The sequence below is a fragment of the Manis javanica genome, chromosome 11 (genome assembly GCF_040802235.1).
Source record: "Manis javanica isolate MJ-LG chromosome 11, MJ_LKY, whole genome shotgun sequence".
In the NCBI taxonomy this organism is placed as follows: Eukaryota; Metazoa; Chordata; class Mammalia; order Pholidota; family Manidae; genus Manis; species Manis javanica.
This window is the reverse complement of record NC_133166.1, coordinates 30,833,815-30,854,848: the sequence shown is the minus strand read 5'-3', so window position 1 is coordinate 30,854,848 and position 21,034 is coordinate 30,833,815. Positions and strand designations below refer to the sequence as shown.

The following is a 21,034-nucleotide window of genomic DNA, read 5'->3' as shown; positions in this document are numbered from 1 at the left end:
TCCACACCAGTCATGGCATATCGATATCCTTCTGATATGGGCAGCGGCCCAATATAGTCTATCTGCCACCTGACAAGCAGTATTGGCTCCTTTACTATTGTCCCATGTTGCTGCAGGACTCAGTGTAATTCCCTCTTAGAGCACACAAGGGACTCCTTCTGGGCTCTGCTGACTTCTTCAAAGGTTAACTACCTGCCCCACTGACAGGCTACAGCCCACATTGTCTTTTGCCCCACGTGCAACAAGTGCTGATGTAACCATTGGGCTACATCAGAGGCAGGCTTTCCCTCTAGCCCACATACCTGGAGCAGTGTGTTTGCTTCATCATTCCCTGAGGATGCCAGAGGAAAATGGCCAGTCACATAATATAGGGTAACTGCCTTAATCTGACCAGAGGCCCATAGGTCTTGCCACAACTCTTGCTCACATGACCAACCATCCAGTTAGCATGGTACCATGTTAGCCACAGGGTCAAGCCCCAATAGATGGCCTAGCTGTCAGTGCAGACAACTTTAGAGGAGGGCTCCTGGGTGATCATGAGCCATACTGCCTGAAATTCAGCCCATTCACTATTCTTTCCCCCTCTGTCCTCCATCCATATTGTCTCAGTCTTAGGATGGAAAGCCACAGCCCTCCACTTCAGGGGCTGCCCACAACTGGAGCCATCTCTATACCAAGCATCTTCAGGTATAGGGGTGTTTCCCTCCTAATAAGGACTCTCAACTACCAATGGCTCAAAAGCAAGTTCTTCCTGCTTTCCACTGGTATATGTCACTGGCCCCAATGAGCACTGGAGTTCTCCACATAAGGACTATTGGAAACAGTGCTAAACTGCTGTAACTATGCACCCTATTTGGCCAGTGTGGGTGTCTGTGTCACTCCACTCTGTGACCTTTGGGTCCAGTCTCACACTCACACCACGGTGGGATAGGTAGTTATTACCTTGGTCAGAGCGGTTCCAGTGATGATCACTGTAGCAAGCAAGGCATGGTACACAGCAGCCAGCTACTTCCCTGTCAAGGTGTACCAGACCTCTGCTGTTTTCCGTAGTTGTAACCAGAATCCAATAGGTTTGTGGGTCCATTCAAGCCACTGCCAAAAGCTTCATCTGTTACATGAACATCTAGCTTACAGGGCCTTGATGTGTCCATTCCACTCAAGGCCTCTATGGCCTTGACTGCTCACTTAGCAGCAGTAAAAGCAGTTTCACATGTTTCATCCCAGTCCCACCTAATGCTCTTTCATACCAACCAGTATTAAGGGCCTCAAAATTTGTGCCAAGTGCAGAATGAACCCTCTCCAGTAACCCAAAAGATCCCAAAACTCCTGTTATACTGCCACAGTGGTAGGGGTAGGGAAAACCTGGATGTTATCTATTACTGCCTCTGGTATAACTTTAGTTTTACCCATCTAAACAACCCCCAAGAATTTTACAGAAAAACCAGGTCCCTGAACGTTGGTGCTGTTCATAGCCCATGCCTTCTCCTGTAGATGTTGCAGCAGACTAGGGACTACCCCTTCTAAATCTGCAAGACAATCAGATGTGAGCATAATACCATTAATGTAGTTATACAGCCACACTGTTTGCAGTTTCTTCCATTTGACCAAGTCCTGGGCTACAAGTCCATGACAGATGGTGGGACTGTGCAAGTATCCCTGTGGCAGGACAGTGAATGTCCACTGCTGGCCTCCCATGTGAAAGCAAACTGTTCCTGACTTTCCTGTGCTATGTCAGTAGAGAAGAAAGCATTAGCAAGGTCCACAACATAAATATACATCCCTCATTCATGACTGAGGGTGTCTATAAGGGCTGCTATAGAGGGGACAGCAGCATGCAAAGGGATGTGACTTTATTCAGTTCCCTGTAATCCACGGTCATATGCCAGGAGCTGTCTGGCTATTTCACAGGCCACACCAGGGAATTAAAAGGACTATGAGTGGCTTTATGATGCTCACCTTCTCCAACTCCTGTAGAGTTTCTCCAATTTCCTTGTATTCCCCAGGCAATTTATACTGCTTTTTTTATACTGCTTAGTATGTGTCACCTGCTGAGGTACATGCAGATCTACAGGCACGTGCTTAGCATGTTCCCTCAGAATTGCCTTTACCACACGTACCCTCAGAGTGAACTCACCTGCAGTGGTCTGTAGCCACAGGCCCTGCAGTATTTCCACCCCCAAAATATATTCAGGGATGGGAGAAATGGACACAGTATACTTCATTGGGTGTAAACACTCTATCCCCAATGGGATTTGGGTTTTCTTCACTCTAATTGCCTTACCCCCGTAGCCATCTATCACAGCAGGGTCCTGGGAAAATGCTCAGGGTTGCCATAAGTCAGAGAACATTCAGCTCCTGTCTCCACCAGTGCCAGGGCATGTTGTACATTCATGAGGGACCAATGAATTGCTAATTCTACTTGTGGCCTCCAGTCACACCACATCTCCCAAGGTGGGGGCCTTGACACTACCCCCCACACTCAGTCAAACCATTACACCCAGTTGTTCTCCTGTTTGGGTGAGGGCCCAGGCCAAGCCTGAATACTGTCCCCCAGGACGTCTTGCACAGACACAGGCCAGACATGGGGCTTTGCCTCCGGATTCAGTGTCCTGGAACTCAGCAACTGAAACTGTCGTTCTGGCTGTAGTTGGTGTCACACTTCTAAAATGATCCTATTGGGCTGCCCATCAAGTTTTTCTTTCACTACCCCCGCCTTTATCAAATCAACCCACATCTGGGCCCTTGAGACTTTCACAGGTTCCTTTGCACCTCTCCTTTCAGTCATAGCCTGTACTTACTTACAGGCTCTTATTGTTTTGACCTCCCCCAGATCTGCTTAAGTATGAGTACCCTCACTTATGGGTTGCCGTATGTGGGGAGCATGAATACTCACTAGGCACCCAAAGAGAGATGGGGGAGCTCTATGGAGCACGAGATTTCTCATTCCTATGGTGAACAACTCTTCATCAGGGCCTTGGGGGGTTCATATTGTAGATGATATTTTTAGTGCCCAACTTCCATAACACCTGCTGGAACTATGCATGTTTTTCAGCTAGTGGATATGGTAAATCACTTTGATTAGGCCAAACTGCCCTGATGGCTGCCATCAGCCAATCCAGAAGTGCCTGATTACCTGAGGTGTGATGAACACTTTGCAACCACTGCTGGAGGGAAGGGTGAGTGCATCAGGGAAGCCAGTCTATCCATTTCAGGAACCCAACATAACAATATTTTCCACCCCCATATCCCAGAGACACAAAAGCCATGTAGGCAGAGGTCTGACAGCTTCTGCTGAAACCAGCTCATCCTGGGTATAGAGGTGGAGCATGGACTGTTCCACAACCTAGGGAAGGGGCTGCTCCTCTCTCTCAGGAGCCCGTGATTTTTGCATTTTTATTTTCTTAATTACAACCAGGTTGGGCCTTTAATACAGGAGGGGCCCACCACCTCTAGGTGCAGCCTGCCCAAGCACAGCACCTATGAAGACATTTCAGGTTCAGAGGTTTTGTCAACTAACATCAGGTGTAATTCCGGCGGGGGGGTAAATATGTTCCCAGCCTGGGGCAAATAACCTTTGAAGCCAAAATTAGTCAAAGGGAGAAATAAAGTGGGAGAAATCCATTTATTTCTTACAAGCAGTCATCCACTTCTCACCCACGTCTCTCATGAACTGGTTGCAAAAAAGGGACCCCCACCAAACCTCTCTGGTCCAGATATGCCCTTACTTCCCCCACCCTTGTAATCACATATTGATATGGAGATGGCTGTTTATTTCCACCCCTTGTAAACACTTATATATATGGAAATGTACTAAGGCCAGGCAAGAGATTCTGAAAATACTGCAGTTTTACCCACAATTACTCTTCCCCTTTGTTTGCTACTCTACTTCCAAGGCTCCTTTCCTGTTTCTTAAATTTATACATTAAGGCATGTTTAAAAACCTAGTCAATCACAATGGGCACAGTCTAGGAATCTGGGCCATTTTGGGTTGGAATAATCTGATGTGATTACCCTATATCCAGAGAACCCATATACTGTTAAACAGGGAAAGAAATGTGCTGTACCTTTTTATAGTTCTTGGTGTTTTGTGTATTGTTATTCGAGATATACATGATTTTAGATTTGAATTATTTGTGGTTATATGTATTGTTAATTGACTTCTTATCTCTAAAGATTACCACCTTGCTAAACTCTAACTATAAACATGTAAAGTGTATTTAATTCACACTTAGTGGAATAAGCCATGTCCATAACCACTAAAACATACCCATGTGTATGGTTGCCCAATTCGATTACATTTCTTAACCATTTCTAACATATTTGGAAATAATATACTATATTTGTAACAAATATTAAGCATTTCCTCTCAGTGATAGTGACAAAACTAAACTATGTAAACTGTATAAAACTTTAATCTGTGAAGGTAGAGATCTTGTTTTTCTTCATTGCTGTATTTCCAGTGCCTGGAGGATAGTAGATACTCAACAAATACTCATTGAGTGATGAGAAATCTCCTTTTTTATGACTTGTATTAGGCCAGGACCATTATTATATTGTTTTTTTCCATTGTGGTTTGACCAGAAAGAAGTATGGTAAGTTGGTTAAGATTTTCTGAAATACATCCTGTCTTGAACCCATTGCCTTTAGTTCCTCAATTTGCCCATTTGAAAGCTGAGGCATAGAGTTAGTTCTATGTGTGCAACATATCATTATTATTCAGAGATGGGGAGGATTCTTTAGAACTTTTGGGGTTGTTTTTTCAAAACAGGAAACAAATACAGTCATTAATGTTTGATGCTATGAATTTTAGAACTTTAACCCCTAAAGTAAAGTTAAGATCAGGAAGTAATTTTTCAGAATGTTTTACTATTTGAATAATCAACAGGATGTGTATGTGCCATTGTAGTGAAATCAGTAGGAATTATCGCTGGAATGTTTGTTTTTCATATTGCCTTCTTGCTACTATTGTGCAGCTTTGGGTAGATTGTCTACCAAAGAGTAAGAAACAATTCAAGGTTATGTAGAAAACTGATTAATACTTGTATTTCAATGAAATTGAATTTCTAAATAACTGTGTAGCTATGAATACAGCAACAAGCACTGCTAGTTAGGAATAAAAATGTTAATGTAATTTCTTAAAATATTTGAGATTGTTAATAATCCATAATTTGAGAAAGCATATGATGTTCAAGAACACAAAATCTAACTAATCCTTCAGTTAGGCATATATAAATTATTCTGTATGATACTATATCATTTGCTGGATAATGAAATATTTATCCTTTAAGTACTAGAATATTATTCCTAACTCATTTCTCATATATCAAATTCTGTCTTAGTAATTATAGTGTAATATTTCCCCTCTTGATATCATAAATTAATCATTTTTAATGTATGTAAGTAGGATAGAGTCCCTTTCAACTGCATACCTTCCTTTTTCACAAATTATCTAGTACTAAATAATACTATGAATTTTATTTTCTGATGCATTATAAGAATAGATTCTCTTTTTTTAGGGGATTTCAAAGGGTTCAGATAGGGATGGAGAGAGCAAAGTTCTTCCCTACTCTTCAGGGAAAAAGCCTGGAATCCTTCTCATGGAATACAAATTCTTCATGAACCTCCCCTTGGCATAACTACTTACAGGTCTCTTAGTGTCTTTTCCTCCCTCAGTCCTCTGTGTCTCTGTCATAGTCTTCTCTCAGCTTTGAAAGCTGTGCTGCTCTTGTCTCCCTAATTAACTTCTGCTCATCCTTCAAAACCCAACTCAAAGGTCACTTCCCTTACGTGGGCCCAGTGTAATCACCAGGAGGCTTAAAAGATGGAATAGAGAGGCAAAAGAGTCAGGATTGAGTGATGCACTGTGATACCACGTTAAGTGAGAAAGATGCAACAGACCTTTGCCAGCTTTGAAGATGGAAGGGGGCCATGAGCTGAGGAATGTGGAAAGTTGCTAGAAGCTAGCAAACCCAAGCAGAACTTGCAGCCTCCAAAGCTTTAAGATAATATATTTGTGTTGTTTTAAGCCATTAAGTTTGTGGTAATTTGTTATAGCAACCTGGGAACTAAACAACTACAGACTTTTTAATATAAATTTTTATTTTTAAATATTTTGATTCACAAGAAGTTGCTAAATTGGTGCAGAGAATCCTCAGATATACATCATGCACCTTCACCCCACAATAACATTTTATCCAATCAGCATTTTTTAACAACCAGAAAATTGATACTGGCACAATGCTATTAATTAGAAAAGTAGTGACACTTCTCTGAGTAGACCTCCTTATATAGTTTTGAATTCTGGAAGTATGTTTAGGTCTTACATCCTCAGAAAATGTATCAGTCATGATAGCAAGAAGCAAAAAAGAAAATCTTAAAACTAAAAGCATACGGAAACAAACTCCACTGTCTTTCAAATTAATAACATTATCACACTGAAGAAGGAAAACACATCAAAGTAACTTATGAACACAGTACTATATAACCTCATTCCACTTTGCACAGGTTTGAGGAAAGAGTTGCAAAGAAGTTATGAACTTCTTTTTAGTTGGTGTTTTTTTTTTGAGTTAGAATGGCTGAAAAAAATTTGCAACTATTTTATATGTGATATAAGACTTAGAAAATGGATAAATATGTTCTTTGTGTTATTAGGATCCAGAGTTCTCACTGGAAGAAGGGACATACATACAAATATGTATTGGAATCATTGTGAACTCAGGATTTCTCAAATGTGTCTGTGTGCATATATATGTGTATATGTATTCATGTATGTGTTCATGTGTGTGAATGTCAATGTGTTATGTGTAAGTATATACATGCTTGTATTTCCTACCTCTATCTGCAGAAGTGGCCCAGGAACAAATACACCCCAGTAAAAATCTTGGTCTTTAATACGATTCCTCAAAAAGAGGAACCAGGAGGACTCATTAGAGAAGTAGGTGACTTTAGGGAGGGGCAGGGTGGGTATAATCTGTGCCTGGATTATTTTGTTAAGAAAGACTAAAAAAGGGGGTGAGTTCATATTCACAAGGACACTGGAACTAGTTAAAGTGGTGCCCATGTCTAAATCTAGGATTTAACACAAAAATAATTAAGGGCAGTAATGACTTAAGGAATGTTGGAATAAAAGAAAGTATTCCATGAATTCATGCTGACAGTGGATACATAAATAAGCAGGTTAGTGGGGGATAATAAGAATTCAGTTTATTCCAGAATATTGAGTGCTAACAGATGAATGTGGAGGAAGGGCTGGATTTGGAAAATCATAGTCATCATAGTAAAGACTGTAATTCTTCCTATCCATGAGTATGGATCAACTTCTATTTATTGGTGTCTTCTTTAATTTCTCTCATGAGTGTCTCATAATTTTCAGAGTACTGATCTTTCACCTCCTTGGTTAGGTTGATTCCTAGGTATTTTATTCTTTCTGATGCAATTGTAAATGGGATTTTTTTCTTGATATCTCCTTCTTCTAGTTTGTTGTTAGTATATAGGAATGTAACAGATTTCTGTTTTCAGTTTGTATCCTGCAACTTTGCTGAATCCACTTTTTCTAATAGTTTTGTGGTTGAGTCTTTAGGGTTTTCTATATATATGTAATTTCATGCCATTTGCAAATAGTAACAGTTTAACTTCTTCCTTGCCAATTTGGATGCCTTTTATCTCTTTGTGTTATCTGAGTGCTGCAGCTAAGATTTTCAGTACTATGTTGAATAAAATGGTAAGAATGATATCCTTGTCTTTGTTCCTGGTCTTAAAGGAAAAGCTTTCAGCTCTTTGCCATTGAGAACGACATTAGCCGTGGGTTTGTCTTATATGTCCTTTATTATGTAGAGATATATGCCCATATACCTTATTCCTCTACACCAATTTTGTTGAGAGATTTTATCATGAATGGATGTTGAATTTGGTGAAATGCTTTTGCAGCATCTATTGAGATGATCATAATGGTTTTTATTCTTCCTTTTGTTAATGTGGTGTATGACATTGATCTGTTTACAGATATTGTAACACCTTGGCAACCCTGGAATAAATCCCACTTGGTCCTAATGGATGATCTTCTTGATGTTTTTGAATTCAGTCTCACAATATTTTGTTGAGGATTTTTACATCTAAGTTCATCAAGGGTACTGGTCTGTAATTATCATTTTTTACAATTTCTTTGTCTGGTTTTGGTATTAGAGTGATGCTGGTTCCAATACACTGGAAGTATTCCCTCTTCTAGTTTTTGGAATACTTTAAGAAGGATGGGTAATAGCACTTTTTAAAACAGTTGGTAGAATTCAGTTGTGAAGCCTTCTGGTCCTGGAATTTTGTTTCTTGAGAGTATTTTGTTTACCAGCTCAATTTCATTACTGGTAATTGGTCTGTTCAGATTTTCTGCTTCTTCAGGGTTAGTCTTGGAAGGTTGTACTTTTCTAAGAATTTGTGCATTTCTTCTAGGTTATCCCATTTATTGGCATATAATTTTTCATAGAATTCTGTAATACTTTGTATTTCTGTGGTGTCAGTTGTAACTATTCCTGTTTGATTTCTCATTTTGGTTTTGTCCTCTTTTTTTTTCTTGATATGTCTGGCTAGGGGTTGTCTATTTTGTTATCTTCTCAAAGAACTAGCTCTTGGTTTCATTTTTTTCTATCATTTTATTCTTCTCTATTTTATTTATTTCTGCTCTGATCTTTATTATGCCCCTTCTTCTACTAACTCTGGGTTTCATTTCTTCTTTTTCTAGTTTCCTTAATTGTGAGTTTAGACTGTTTATTTGGAATTGTTCTTGTTTCATGAGGTAGGTCTGTATTGCTACGCACTTCACTCTTAGGACTTCTTTTGTGACATCCCACAAATTTTGAACTGTTGTATTTTTGCCTTCATTTGTCTTCATGTATTGCTTGATTTCTACTTTGATCTGTTCAGTGATCCATTGATTATTTAGAAACATGTTGTTTAGCCACCATGTGTTTGTGGGTGTTCTGTTTTCTTCATGTAATTTACTTCTAGTTTCAAAACCATTGTCATCCAAGAAGTTGCTTGATACAATTTTAATCTTTTTGAATTTATTGAGGTTTTTCTTAGGGCCTGGTATGTGATCTCTTCTGGTGAATATTCCATGTGCACTTGAGAAAAATGTGTATCATATTTCTTTGGGTGGAGTGTTGTGTGTATATCTGTTAAGTCTGTCTGATCTAATGTATTTTTTTCAGTGTTTCATCATCATTTTCTATCTGGGTGATCTGTCAATTGATGTAAGTGACATGTTAACATCCCCTAATATGATTGAGTTACATTGTGTTTCTCCCTTTAGATCTGTTAGTATTTGTTTTAAATATTTAGGTGCTCCTATATTTGGTGCATGTACATTTATAATGGTTATAGCCTCTCATTGGACTGATCCTTTTATCATTATGTAATGTCCATCTTTGTCTCTTATTACTTTCTTTGTTTTGAAGTCTATTTGTCTAATACAAGTACTGCTACGCCTGATTTTTTCTCCCTATTATTTCCATGAAATATCTTTTTCTATCCCTTCATTTTTTGTTGTGTATTTTTTTATGTCTGAAATGAGTCTCTTGTAGGAAGCATACAGATGGATCTTGTTTCTTTAGCCATTCTGCCACCCTATGTCTTTTGATTGGTACATTCAGTCCATTTACATTTCAGGTTGTTATTGATAAGTATGTACTTATTGCCATAATAATTGCCATTTTATTAGTTGTATTCTGGTTGTTTCTGTAGTTTCTATTTGTTCATTTCTTCCTCTCTTATACTCTTCTCTTGTTTTTATTTAGTGTTGTGATTGAATTTCCTTTTTTAAGATTTTTTGTGTATTTGTATATGATTTAGGCTTGTGGTTACTGTAAGGTTCACGGATAGTTTCCTAAATATTTAAGTGTCTATATTGAGTTGATGGTTGTGCTATTTCAAACACAATATAAAAGTACTTCTTTTTTATTCTTCTTCTTCCTCCATACTTTATATATATAAGGTGTCATAATCTGCATTTTTTTTTTGGTATACCTTCACTGATTTTGTGTATAATTAGTTTTACTATTTTTGTTTTAGTTTCATACATGCTTGGTAAGTAATTGGTCCACTACCTTAACTGTGGGTTTATTTTCACTGGTGAAAAATATTTAGGCTAAAAACATTTCCATTTACAGAAGTCCCTTTAACATATCCTGTAAGGCTGGTTTAGTCATGATGAATTCTTTTAACCTGCATTTATCTGGGAAAATTTAAACCTCTCCTTCAATTTTGAATGATAACCTTGCTGGGTAGAGGATTCTTGGTTGTAGGTCCTTCTGTTTCAGTGCATTAAATATTTTATGCCACTCCCTTCTTGCCTGTAAAGTTTCTGCTAAGAAATCTGCTGATATCCTGATGGTGTTTCCCTATAAGTATTTTTTTTCTTCTTTCTAGCTGCTTTAAATCCCCTTTCTTTATCATTAATGTTTGTCAGTTTAATTGTTATGTCTTGGTGTTGTCTTTCTGGAGTTCCTTTTGTTAGGGGCTCTCTGAACTTCCAGGACCTGGGTGTCTGTTTTCTTCCCCAGATTGGATAGTTTTAAGTAATTATTTCTTCAAAGAGACTTTCAACTCCTTTGTCTCTCTCGCCTTCTTGTACACCTATTATGCAAATATTGTTTCATTTGGAGTTATCACATATCTCTCTTAATATCCACTTGTTTCTAGAGATTTTTTCTCTCTCTAAGCTTTGTTGTGTTCCTGTTCTCTAATTCCCATCTCACTGATTTTTCTCCTCTACTTGCATCAATCTATTATTTATTCCCTCCATTGTATATTGCATTTCAGTTACTGTATTCTTCAGCTCTGAATGGCTCTTTTTCAGCTATTGTATCTCTTTGTTGAAGTCCTCCCTGAAATCATCAATACTTTTCCATAGATCAGTGACGATATTAATGATTGTTACTTTGAAATATTTATCAAGAAGATTGGGGATCTCTGTTTTATTTAGCCCTCTTTCTGGTGTTTCCTTTTGTTTGGAACATTCCTCTGCCTTCTCATTTTATCTTGTTTTCTGTGTTTCTTCCTTTGTATTAGATCTGCTATGCCTCCTGGTCTAAAGATTAATAGCTTTATGAAGAAGGTGTTATATTGTGCCCAGAAGCTCAAGACTTTTTGCTCACTTGTGCCTGGTTGTCCTTTGACACTTGCTGCTGGTGGCCTGTGGGCAGGGACACTTTTCTGCCTTTCTGCCTTTCACTTCTGCAGCTGGCAGTTTGTCTCAGCAAGCCCTTTGTGAGTTGTGCAGCATCTCTGGGGGGATTCTATGGGGATCTTTATGGGGAGGGACACCCTCTGCCTGCACTGCAGCTGTGGCAGTGCTGCTGGGCTGTTAGGATAGGCAGGCAAGTGCACAGTGAACTTGGAGTTACTGGGCTGCCAACAAGGAGGAAGGAGTGTTTGGAGCTGGCTCCCATAGGCACCTCTCAGTTTGACTGAGAAGTGGTGGGGAATGCTGGGAAAGCTTCCTTCCACCTTCCAAGCAGACAAGTCTTCCTCTGCTTACTGGACAGCAAAGTCTCACAGCTTCTGGTCTGGGCAGGCATGCAGGGAAGCACCAGCTAGGGTGATGTAGTATTTGGGATTGGCTCCTGAAGTGCCTGACCAGTTGGGCTGAGGGAGGACTGAGAAAGCATCATCCACCTGCCCTTTCTTCTGTGGAGGGAACACCCTCCATCCCCTGCCCATCTGGCACCCTTCCCACTTCTGGTAAATCATTCAAACTGCTGCCTCTATGTTAGGTCTCAGTGGGACATAGGGAGTGTGCCTGTCCTTCACTAGAAGCAGCAGTTTCAGCCTCCTAGTGTGCTCCACCCCTCTCTGGTGTCCAGCCATGTTAATCACCAAAGCCCAAGGCAAGATGGACTTGTGTTCCCAGAGCACATCTACCAGGCTTACAGATTTCCTGAGCCTTTATCCCCTTCCTACTCCTTCCTCTCCCTCCTTCTTGTGGGCTGGGAATGGGGAAAGGGCTTGGGTCCTGTGCAGTTGTGGGTCTGCAACTTTACCCTTTTCTTTGTGATCTTCTCTTCTTCACAAGGTGTAGATGGTCTGTTCTGCAGTCTTCAGTTCATTTTCAGTGTTAAGTGTTTTTGCTCTAGTTGCTTTCTTGTTGTTTCTGTGAGAAGAGGTTTCTGTCCTGCCTTCCTACTCTGCCATCTTTTTCACTGGAAGATCTGTATGCTTTTATTTTATTTATATATTTTTTCAGATTATCTCTTTCTTTTTTTTAATTAAGGTATCATTGATACACAATTTTATGAAGATTTCATTCACATGAGCAATATTGTGGTTACAAAAATCACCCATATTACCAAGTCCCCCCCACACACCCAATAGCAGTCACTGTCCATCAGTGTAATAAGATGCTACAGTCACTACTTGTCTTCTTTGTGCTACCTGTATGCTTTTAAACAATTCATAACTTATAATACATTCTGTATAATTGTTTTATACCTTATTTTTCTTCCTCACTATTGTATTTGGGAATTTATTCAAGTTGCTATGTGTAGCACCAGCTCTTTTATTTTCACTGCTATATAGGTATCCCAGAAGTCTTAGTGATGTTTTAATCTATTAAATTCACAAGTATAAATGCTACAAACTTACCAAAAACAAATCCATATTACTTGAAAATTGTATTTAATTTAATGAGTATTTTAATAAATTATGAATAATAAATTTTTTGTTTTAATTTTTTGTTTCACTATTTCTAATAAGAGGAAGTATAATAATTTCATAGTATGATTTTACCACAATTTGTTCTTTCATTCTCACATTTAGAGTGTGTTTTTTTTCTTTATTTCAAATACTGCTACAATGTACCTTTTTATACTTCCTTTCTTTGATACAGGTGAGAAATTTTCTGTGATAAATAATTACAGTAATAGGGTCATAAGGTATGTGCATTTTAACTTTATATTCTTCACAGCAGTATGTATGGTAGTTCCTTTTTCTACCCATTCTCATAAAAACTTAGAATTCTGTCAGGCTTCAATTTTGGCTGTAGTATAGGTTTAAAACTATACCGTAAATTTATTAGGTTGAATTTTTCTAATTATTAGAGGTGTTGGAGCATCTTTCCCATGTTTATAAGCCATTTCGGTTTTCTTCTGTAAATTATAAGTTCATACTATTTTCTTATATTGCTTTTTTCCTATTAATTTTAGTGGGGATTTCTTAAAGCATATTTTGCGCACTTACCTTTTACATTAATATACTTTCCAGGTACTTCTCTCACTGTGAGACTTGTCTTCATTTTTTTGTTATTTTTTTGATAGGGAAATTTCTAACTTAAAATAATTGAATTTTTCAATTCTTTTATTTATCATTTATATATTGCAATTTCCCTATCTGAATTGATATTCTGTGACATCTTTTACTGCAACTTTTAACATCTTTTAATAGTGATTCACATCACCATTCAGAGAGTTTATCAGTTCAGTGAAACATTCTCACGTGACTACTCTATAGTAGGTCCTATGCTAGGCAGGAAGGATACAGCAGTGTATAAGGCACAGAGTTATCTTTAAGGAACTCACAGTTTAAAGGGGACATCAGGCAGCAAGAACATGAGCAGAAGAAGCAGAGATATCAAACTGAAAGAAGTATTCTGACAGCTAGATTAGTTGTGGGAGGTGTCAGCTCGTTGGAAAGATGGAAGATCATGGAGATATTTTGGCATGGAGCTCAGACTTAATCTTCTAAGTTAGGTGTCTTCGAACATTCTTAGCATCAGAGCCCTAACTTCAAAGGAAGTTAATGGTAATAACTACAATAATTGAAATAATAATCATAATATCATCTAATACATCTTGATTATTTACATATGGTACTGTGCTAAGAACTCCATACATTATCTCATTTCTCCTTTATAAGCAACCCACTAAGATTGGTTTTAATATTATCTTCATTTTACCAACTGAGGCTCAGAGAGATTAACGTATAAAACAAGTTGAATCAAAGCTTCTCTTCCTTATTTGTTTCTGTGGTACAGAATACATTTGAAAGTCACTACTCAGAAGAATGGGAAGATATTAAAGGGCTTGAGGCATGAAAGTGATGTAATCGTATTTATATTTTATTTTCATCATGCTAGAAGCTGTCTGGATTATAGATTTGAATTGAATGAGGACTAGATTAGGGAAACCAGTTATGAAACTCTTGCATTAGTCAAAATGAGAGAAGGTTGAAAATCTGTGCTATAAGTTCAGGTATTTAAGTCATATGGGATAAGTCGGAAATGATAAAAGAGAATAACAATTACCATAAAACTCTTAGAAGAAACATAGGCGAAACTCTCTTGAATATAAACTTGAGCAACTTTTCCCTGAACGCATCTCCTCGGGCACAAGAAACAAAAGCTGAAATGAACAAATGGAACTATCAAGCTATAAAAGCTTCTGGACAGCAAAGGACACCATCAGCAGGACAAAAAGGCATCCTACAGTATGGGAGAATATATTCATAATTACATATCCAATAAGGAGTTAACATTCAAAATATGTAAAGAGCTCACACGCCTCAACACCCAAAAAGCAAATAAGCCCATTAAAAAATGGGCAGAGGATCTGAATAAACACTTTTGCAGAGAAGAAATTCAGATGGCCAACAGGCACATGAAAAAATGCTCCACATCACTAATCATCAAGGAAATGCAAATTAAAACCACGAGATATCACCTCACACCAGTTAGGATGGCCAATATCCAAAAGACAAACAACAACAAATGCTGACAAGGATGTGGAGAAAGGGGAACCCTCCTACACTGTTGGTGGGAATGTAAATTAGTTCAACCTTTGTGGAAAGCAGTATGGAAGTTCCTCAAAAAACTAAAAATAGAAATACCATTTGACCCAGGAATTCCACTCCTAGGAATTTATCCAAAGAAAACAAAATCACAGATTCAAAAAGACATATGCACTCCTATGTTTATCTTAGCACTACTTACAATAGCCAAGACATGGAAGCAACCTAAGTGTTCATCAGTAGATGAATGGGTAAAGAAGAGGTGTTATATATACACAATGGAATATTATTCAGCCACAAGAAGAAAACAGATCCTATCATTTGCAACAACATGGATGGAGTTAGAGGGCATTATGCTCAGTGAAATAAGCCAGGTGGAAAAAGACAAGTAACAAATGATTACACTCATCTGTGGAGTGTAACAATAAAGCAAAAACTGAAGGAACAAAGCAGCAGCAGACTCACAGAACCCAAGGATGGACTAGTGGTTACCAAAGGGAAAAGGCTGGGGAGGGTGGATGGGAAGGGAGGGATAAGGGGATTAAGGGGTATTATGATTAGCACACATAATATAGTGGGGGCACAGGGAAGGCAGTATAGCACAGAGAAGATAAGAAGTGACTCTATAGCATCTTACTGTGCTGGTGGACCGTGACTGTAATGGGGTATGTAGTGGAGACTTCATAATAGGGGGGAATGTAGTAACCACAATGTTGCTCATGTGAAACCTAAGCATGAGATTGTATATCAATGATACCTTAATGAAAAAAACAAAAAGAATAACAATTAATAAGGTCCAAAAGAAAATTAGCATATCTTACACGAAGGGACAGGTTACAGTGAAGGGAGGTACAGGAAGTATTTTACCTTGACAATATTAATAGGGACTTTTTATTTATATGTCCATGTGTTTAAGGTTGAACTGATATTTAAAAAGATGATTCAGTAATAAAAAAATTAAATATAAATATATTTATTTGATTTCAATTTGATAAGTGTACATTTTGTATTTTCTATTATTACCACTAAAACAAACAAAGCTTCTGAATTCCATACTCACTGAAGTGAAAAAGAAAAGCCAGGATAAAGAAAAATTATAAAGAAAGGGGGGAAAAAAGAGAAGGAGCAAATAAAAAGTGTAAAATATTTTATATATATGTGTATAAAAAGATATATATAATTACAGTAAATGTAAGTAAATTAATGATCTAGTTAAAAGACAAAGTTTTTTTGTCTTTTTGGTGTTGTTAGACTGGATTTTTAAAAATATCAGTATATGCCATTTACAAGAAGTAGAGAAAGGTTGGAGTGAAAAGACAGGAAAAGATTTATCAGGTAAGTTTTAACAGCAAAGCTCATTTGGCTATATTAACAGCAGACAAATGGACTTTAAAGGGGGAAAAAGGTATTAGTTTTAGTAGCGACTCACATCACCTTTGTGAGACGCAATGCCTGTGTCTAAAACAGGAACTTAAGTACAGACCTTGGAGGTGAAATTGAAAAGAAGATAATAGTGTATTTCTAAACAACTAGAATGTTCAATGAGTGTTTGCACTAGTTTGAATAATACAGACAATACTAAAAGTCTGAGAAAACAAATACCCATAGGTTATGTGGAATTTATAACTTAACCAGTATTTTTCTTCAAAGATTTCAAAAATGCATTTTTTATTACATGTCATTCTAAATCTGTTTGTTGGCAACACATATAAAATTAAATGCATTTGGTAAGTATTTGTTCTTGTGTTTTCAGGAATTCAAAATGTCCTCAGCCTGTTTTGTGCAGTCCTCACTGAAAATAAGGTTCTCTTCCATTCTGCAAGTTTCCAGAGACTTAGTGATGCTTGTAGAGCCTTGGAATCTTTAATGTTTCCTCTTAAATATAGGTGAGGTTTTTTCACTTGGAGCTTTTATTTATTCCTAAATTATGCATTCCTTATTGATGATCAGTCAAAATGTCATACATAGCACAATAGTTTTGAACCACAGGATATACATTTTACAAAGTTATGCTCTTACAAGAGTCATAATTCTGATAGAATTCTAGCCTAGAATTAAAACTTTTCCAAGTTGTCTATTACTGAGTGTTGGTTAATTTATTGAAAAAATTTGAACAGTATTGTCAGAAACATTTAATTCTTCTTGAACACAGAGATAAAAGTCTTGAGTTTGTACTGTCTGATTATTTGATATTAAGGACTTATTAATTTTTAGGGGTTATAGCAATATTATGGTTCTATTAAAAAAGAGCCCTTATTCTTTTAAATACCTACTAAAGTATTTTATATATCAATGATGTGATACCTGGGATTTTTTTTTCAAATAATACAGTAGAAAAGAGAACAGATGTGGATAAAAAATATATCTGTGTCCAGGCATTTGTAATTCAAGCCAGATTGGATACACAGGACTTCATTTTCTTTTGTTTTCTCTCTATTTTTTGGTGGGTATGTTAAAATTTTCCATAATAAAAAGTAGAAAGAAAACAATCTAAACAGTGATGCCTGATAGCGCTCTAAGTAGAACATTTTATTCTAATGTGCTGTTTTATCAGTTTGATAGTCATAACATCTAAGAAACTTAAATTCAAACAAACCAGAAAAAAATTTAGACTGTTTCCAGACTTTATTAAAAAAAATTTTTTTTACCAGTGTGCATTTCTGAATCCCTAGATAATTATAGACCGTCATTTTTATACTTTGCCATTCTTATTGAATGTAAAAATCAAGTATAGAAAATGGAATTTGAATAATTATTTCCTATAGACAAGTCATCACTAGTATTGAGGTGGGACACATTAGGGAGTCAGTGTTATACCGCCTGATGTCAGATTTCTATGTAAGAGAAAATTATTTTAAACAAGATTAAAAAATCTGAAGAGGCTTCTTGCCTAGGAGGTATAAGGGATAAGGAAGTTGCCTTGGGTTCCATTTATATCTTAGTGTGTCTGATCGTATCTTTCACATAAAGATTTATTTAATCTTTCCTCTCAAAAATTTAGTATTAACAACCATGTGAATATTTTTGATAATTTCTAAACATAGGTAATTAAAAACTCATAGCATAAAAATGAAAGAAAATATGTTTATGTCATGCAAAAACAAATATATCTTATGTATATTTTTATTATTTCTAGTTATCCTTATATTCCCATTCTCCCGGCTCAGCTACTGGAAGTTCTAAGTTCCCCAACACCTTTCATTATTGGAGTACATTCTATTTTTAAAACTGACATCCATGAACTTGTAAGTATGCATCTTTAAATAGACAGTTTTTGAGATCAGAGGTTTATCATTTCTTCAAGTCCTATAACATTTCAGCTAGTTATTATTTTCATATCTTTTACATTCCCAATTGAAAAGATTGGCTGGAAGAAAAGCTTCATTGAAAAATCTAAATATGTTAATAATTTTCTTGTAGCAAGTACTGGAGAGTTACAAAATGAATGCATTAATATTTTTACATGCACTTATTTTGACATATTAAGTTATCTTTCTGTATTCTTCATCCTTCATATGAAAATGAAGATAATCTGTTAGTATTCTCTTTATACTTTTGTATGAGTGCTTTGATTTATTCATATTTTGAAATGAGGCTTGTGTTAGTGCAGAATAGCTAACCAAGAAGCAAAAACCATTTGCAAAAGAGTGAAGGGTTTAGTGGAATACAAATTCAGTATGAGTCCCTCAAAATTATACTATTTTAGTACCATATAAGTAGAAATACCAAAGAAGGAAAGTAATACTCTATCAAGCCAGTTATGGAATAACATGTTTAGTTCTCTGTACTGCAGTTTAAGAGGGTCTATAACAAAATAATGCACTTCAGAGAAGGTCAGCCAGAATTGTCAAGAGGTTAGAGAATATATATATCCTGTGAGTTACTGAGGAAATTTTCTCAGGTAAAACCTAATACTATTTGATAGCTAAAGGTAAATATTTAAGTGGCTGTCATAAGAAAGAGGAGTAAGATTCATTTTTGTAGCTCTAAGATGCTCTAAGATGCTGAAATGGAATCAGTGGGTATAATGGATATAGAAGCAAATTTCTCCTCATTTAAGTTTTCAACTATTAGAGCTGCCCAATGATGATGAATGGGTTTCCTTATGTGAGGAGGGCACTCTGAAGCACTCTGAGTAGAGTGCAAAGAACAGATTGCATGACACTTTCTATGGAGTTTAAGAAAAAATCTTTACTGTAAGGTTGAGCTATAAATGACATCTGTGATCCACAGATCCTTATGATTTCATAATTCTACTTTTGTTTTAGTTTTAATTGCCAGCAAAGAAGGAAGCTTTGTACCTATACATAATTACAATTGTAATTAAATCATATATGTCATTTAAATTGACAAAAAACTATTCAACATTGTAATTATAAACAGGATACTCATTTATATATTAATCATTCTTCCTAACCTTATATATTGATATCTAGTTCCTATTTAACTTTGCTATCACCATATAAAAAAAACCTAGTTAGTACTAATTAGAAGCATACCTATCTGGTTTATAGGTAGTTTTTTCTCACTAAGTATAAACAGTCTCTGGAGGTATGGTAAACCTAGTGTTGCCAAAAGTAAATTTCTTAATTTTGTAATGAGTAAATTAGAATGAATTTTAATCCTATTTCAAGGTAATAACTTCACCAATCTATTATGTTTATGTAAGCTATTTTTAAAGACTGTTATAAAATGCTAAAATTCAGTTTCTTTCTTAAGCACCGAAATAGCACCATTTTGATATTTACTAATTGCTTTTGTTAACTCCTAAAATGATTACTATGTTATTTAAGATATGCCTAAGCTACTACTGTAATAAGGTTTCCAAAATGAAAGGGCTCAAACAAATCGAATTTTATTTAACTCTAATGCAACAGTCCATAGAACTGTTCCATTATACTAGACTAGTTTGCTCCATGAACTCATTCAAGGTCTAAGCTTCTTTCCTTGTTTCTCTACCAGAATTATCATCATCTGAATGTTCAAGGTTGAGTTGCTGCCAGTTCATAGTTTCAGCCATGGGAAAGGGAAAGAGCATAGAAGAGCCTTATATCCCCACTATCACTTCCTGTGTTCCATGGGCAGAAAGCTCGTCACATGCCATATGTAATTTCATAGGAAGCTGGGCAGCCACAAACCCAGTATTCTAATCCTGTGGACATTCAAGAGTCTCTTCCACATTTGGTTCTTCTCATTTTGAATTAGTGAAGCCCAAATTAATTTGCTTAATAATAAATACATTTTATTAATTATAGATTAATTTTTTATCTCCTTCAGTTAGATGTAATCATAGCAGATTTGGATGGAGGCACTATTAAAATTCCTGAATGTATTCACCTCTCTTCCCTCCCGGAACCACTTCTACATCAGACTCAAGCGGCTCTTTCTTTGGTATGACGGTTTTTTCATAGTAATTTGCCCTTGATTTAAATCCAAATTAAGATAATTGGAACTAAATGTCACTGGCAGTGTAAGTACCTAAAAGGGAGAGTTGTGTGTTCTTAAAACATGAATATATTCTTGTATAGTATTTAGAATAGGATTCTTTACTAGATATTATCTAAAGAATATACTTTGAATTCTTACCAAATATTTGTTCTATATTCATTCTTTCACTCAGCATATTTATTTAGTAGTTATTGTATACTGAATACTATGCTAGGTATTGGAAATGCACCTGTGAAAACAAGAACAGACTCTGCCTTAAAATCCCTGATTTCCCTAACATCCCCCATTAGAATATAGCACCTTTCCTTAATTTTCAACCTCTTTATTAACATCTTACTCCTCTCTGGTAGATGTGCTACTCACAAAATAGTGCAATATTGTCTTGCCAATGTTTACAAGTTACTACAGAAAGATATAATTGATAGATTAAATGTTCATCATTCTATACAGTGATGTTTTAAAAAATCTTGTGACCTGGGTGTTTCCAATTGAAACAAATTAATTTTTTGTAATTATTTTACAAATAATTGTAAAATTTGAAAAGCGCAGTATTTTATTTTACTGATATTTTATGTACCTGTTTATCCATCATCAGAAAATTGAAACTTAGAAATTCTGCATGCCTTTTCAAGCCATTACTAGAACTAAGGTCTTCACATTCTTGACTAATATTCCAGTCTGAGATGTTTAAACCATTTTTTCATTTTTAAGTAGGAACTTTAATAGGAACTCAGAAGTCTAGGATTACCAGGAGGGATTTTATTCTTAGAAAATTTTCAAATTTGTATTAGTACTTCTGTTGTTAATACTGGCATCT

At 36.3% G+C, this 21,034-nt stretch overlaps 1 protein-coding gene across 4 annotated transcripts in view; it reads left to right on the top strand.

Moving 5' to 3' along the window:
• Positions 1-21,034, top strand: part of SBF2 (SET binding factor 2) — a 555,796-nt gene that overhangs the window by 316,420 nt on the left and 218,342 nt on the right. For all 4 annotated transcript variants that reach the window (XM_037026339.2, XM_037026341.2, XM_037026338.2 and 1 more), the window contains 3 exons: positions 16,523-16,655; positions 17,906-18,014; positions 20,047-20,160. In XM_037026339.2, the coding sequence (XP_036882234.2) occupies positions 16,523-16,655; positions 17,906-18,014; positions 20,047-20,160 (356 nt within the window). The remainder of the gene's footprint in view (positions 1-16,522; positions 16,656-17,905; positions 18,015-20,046; positions 20,161-21,034) is intronic.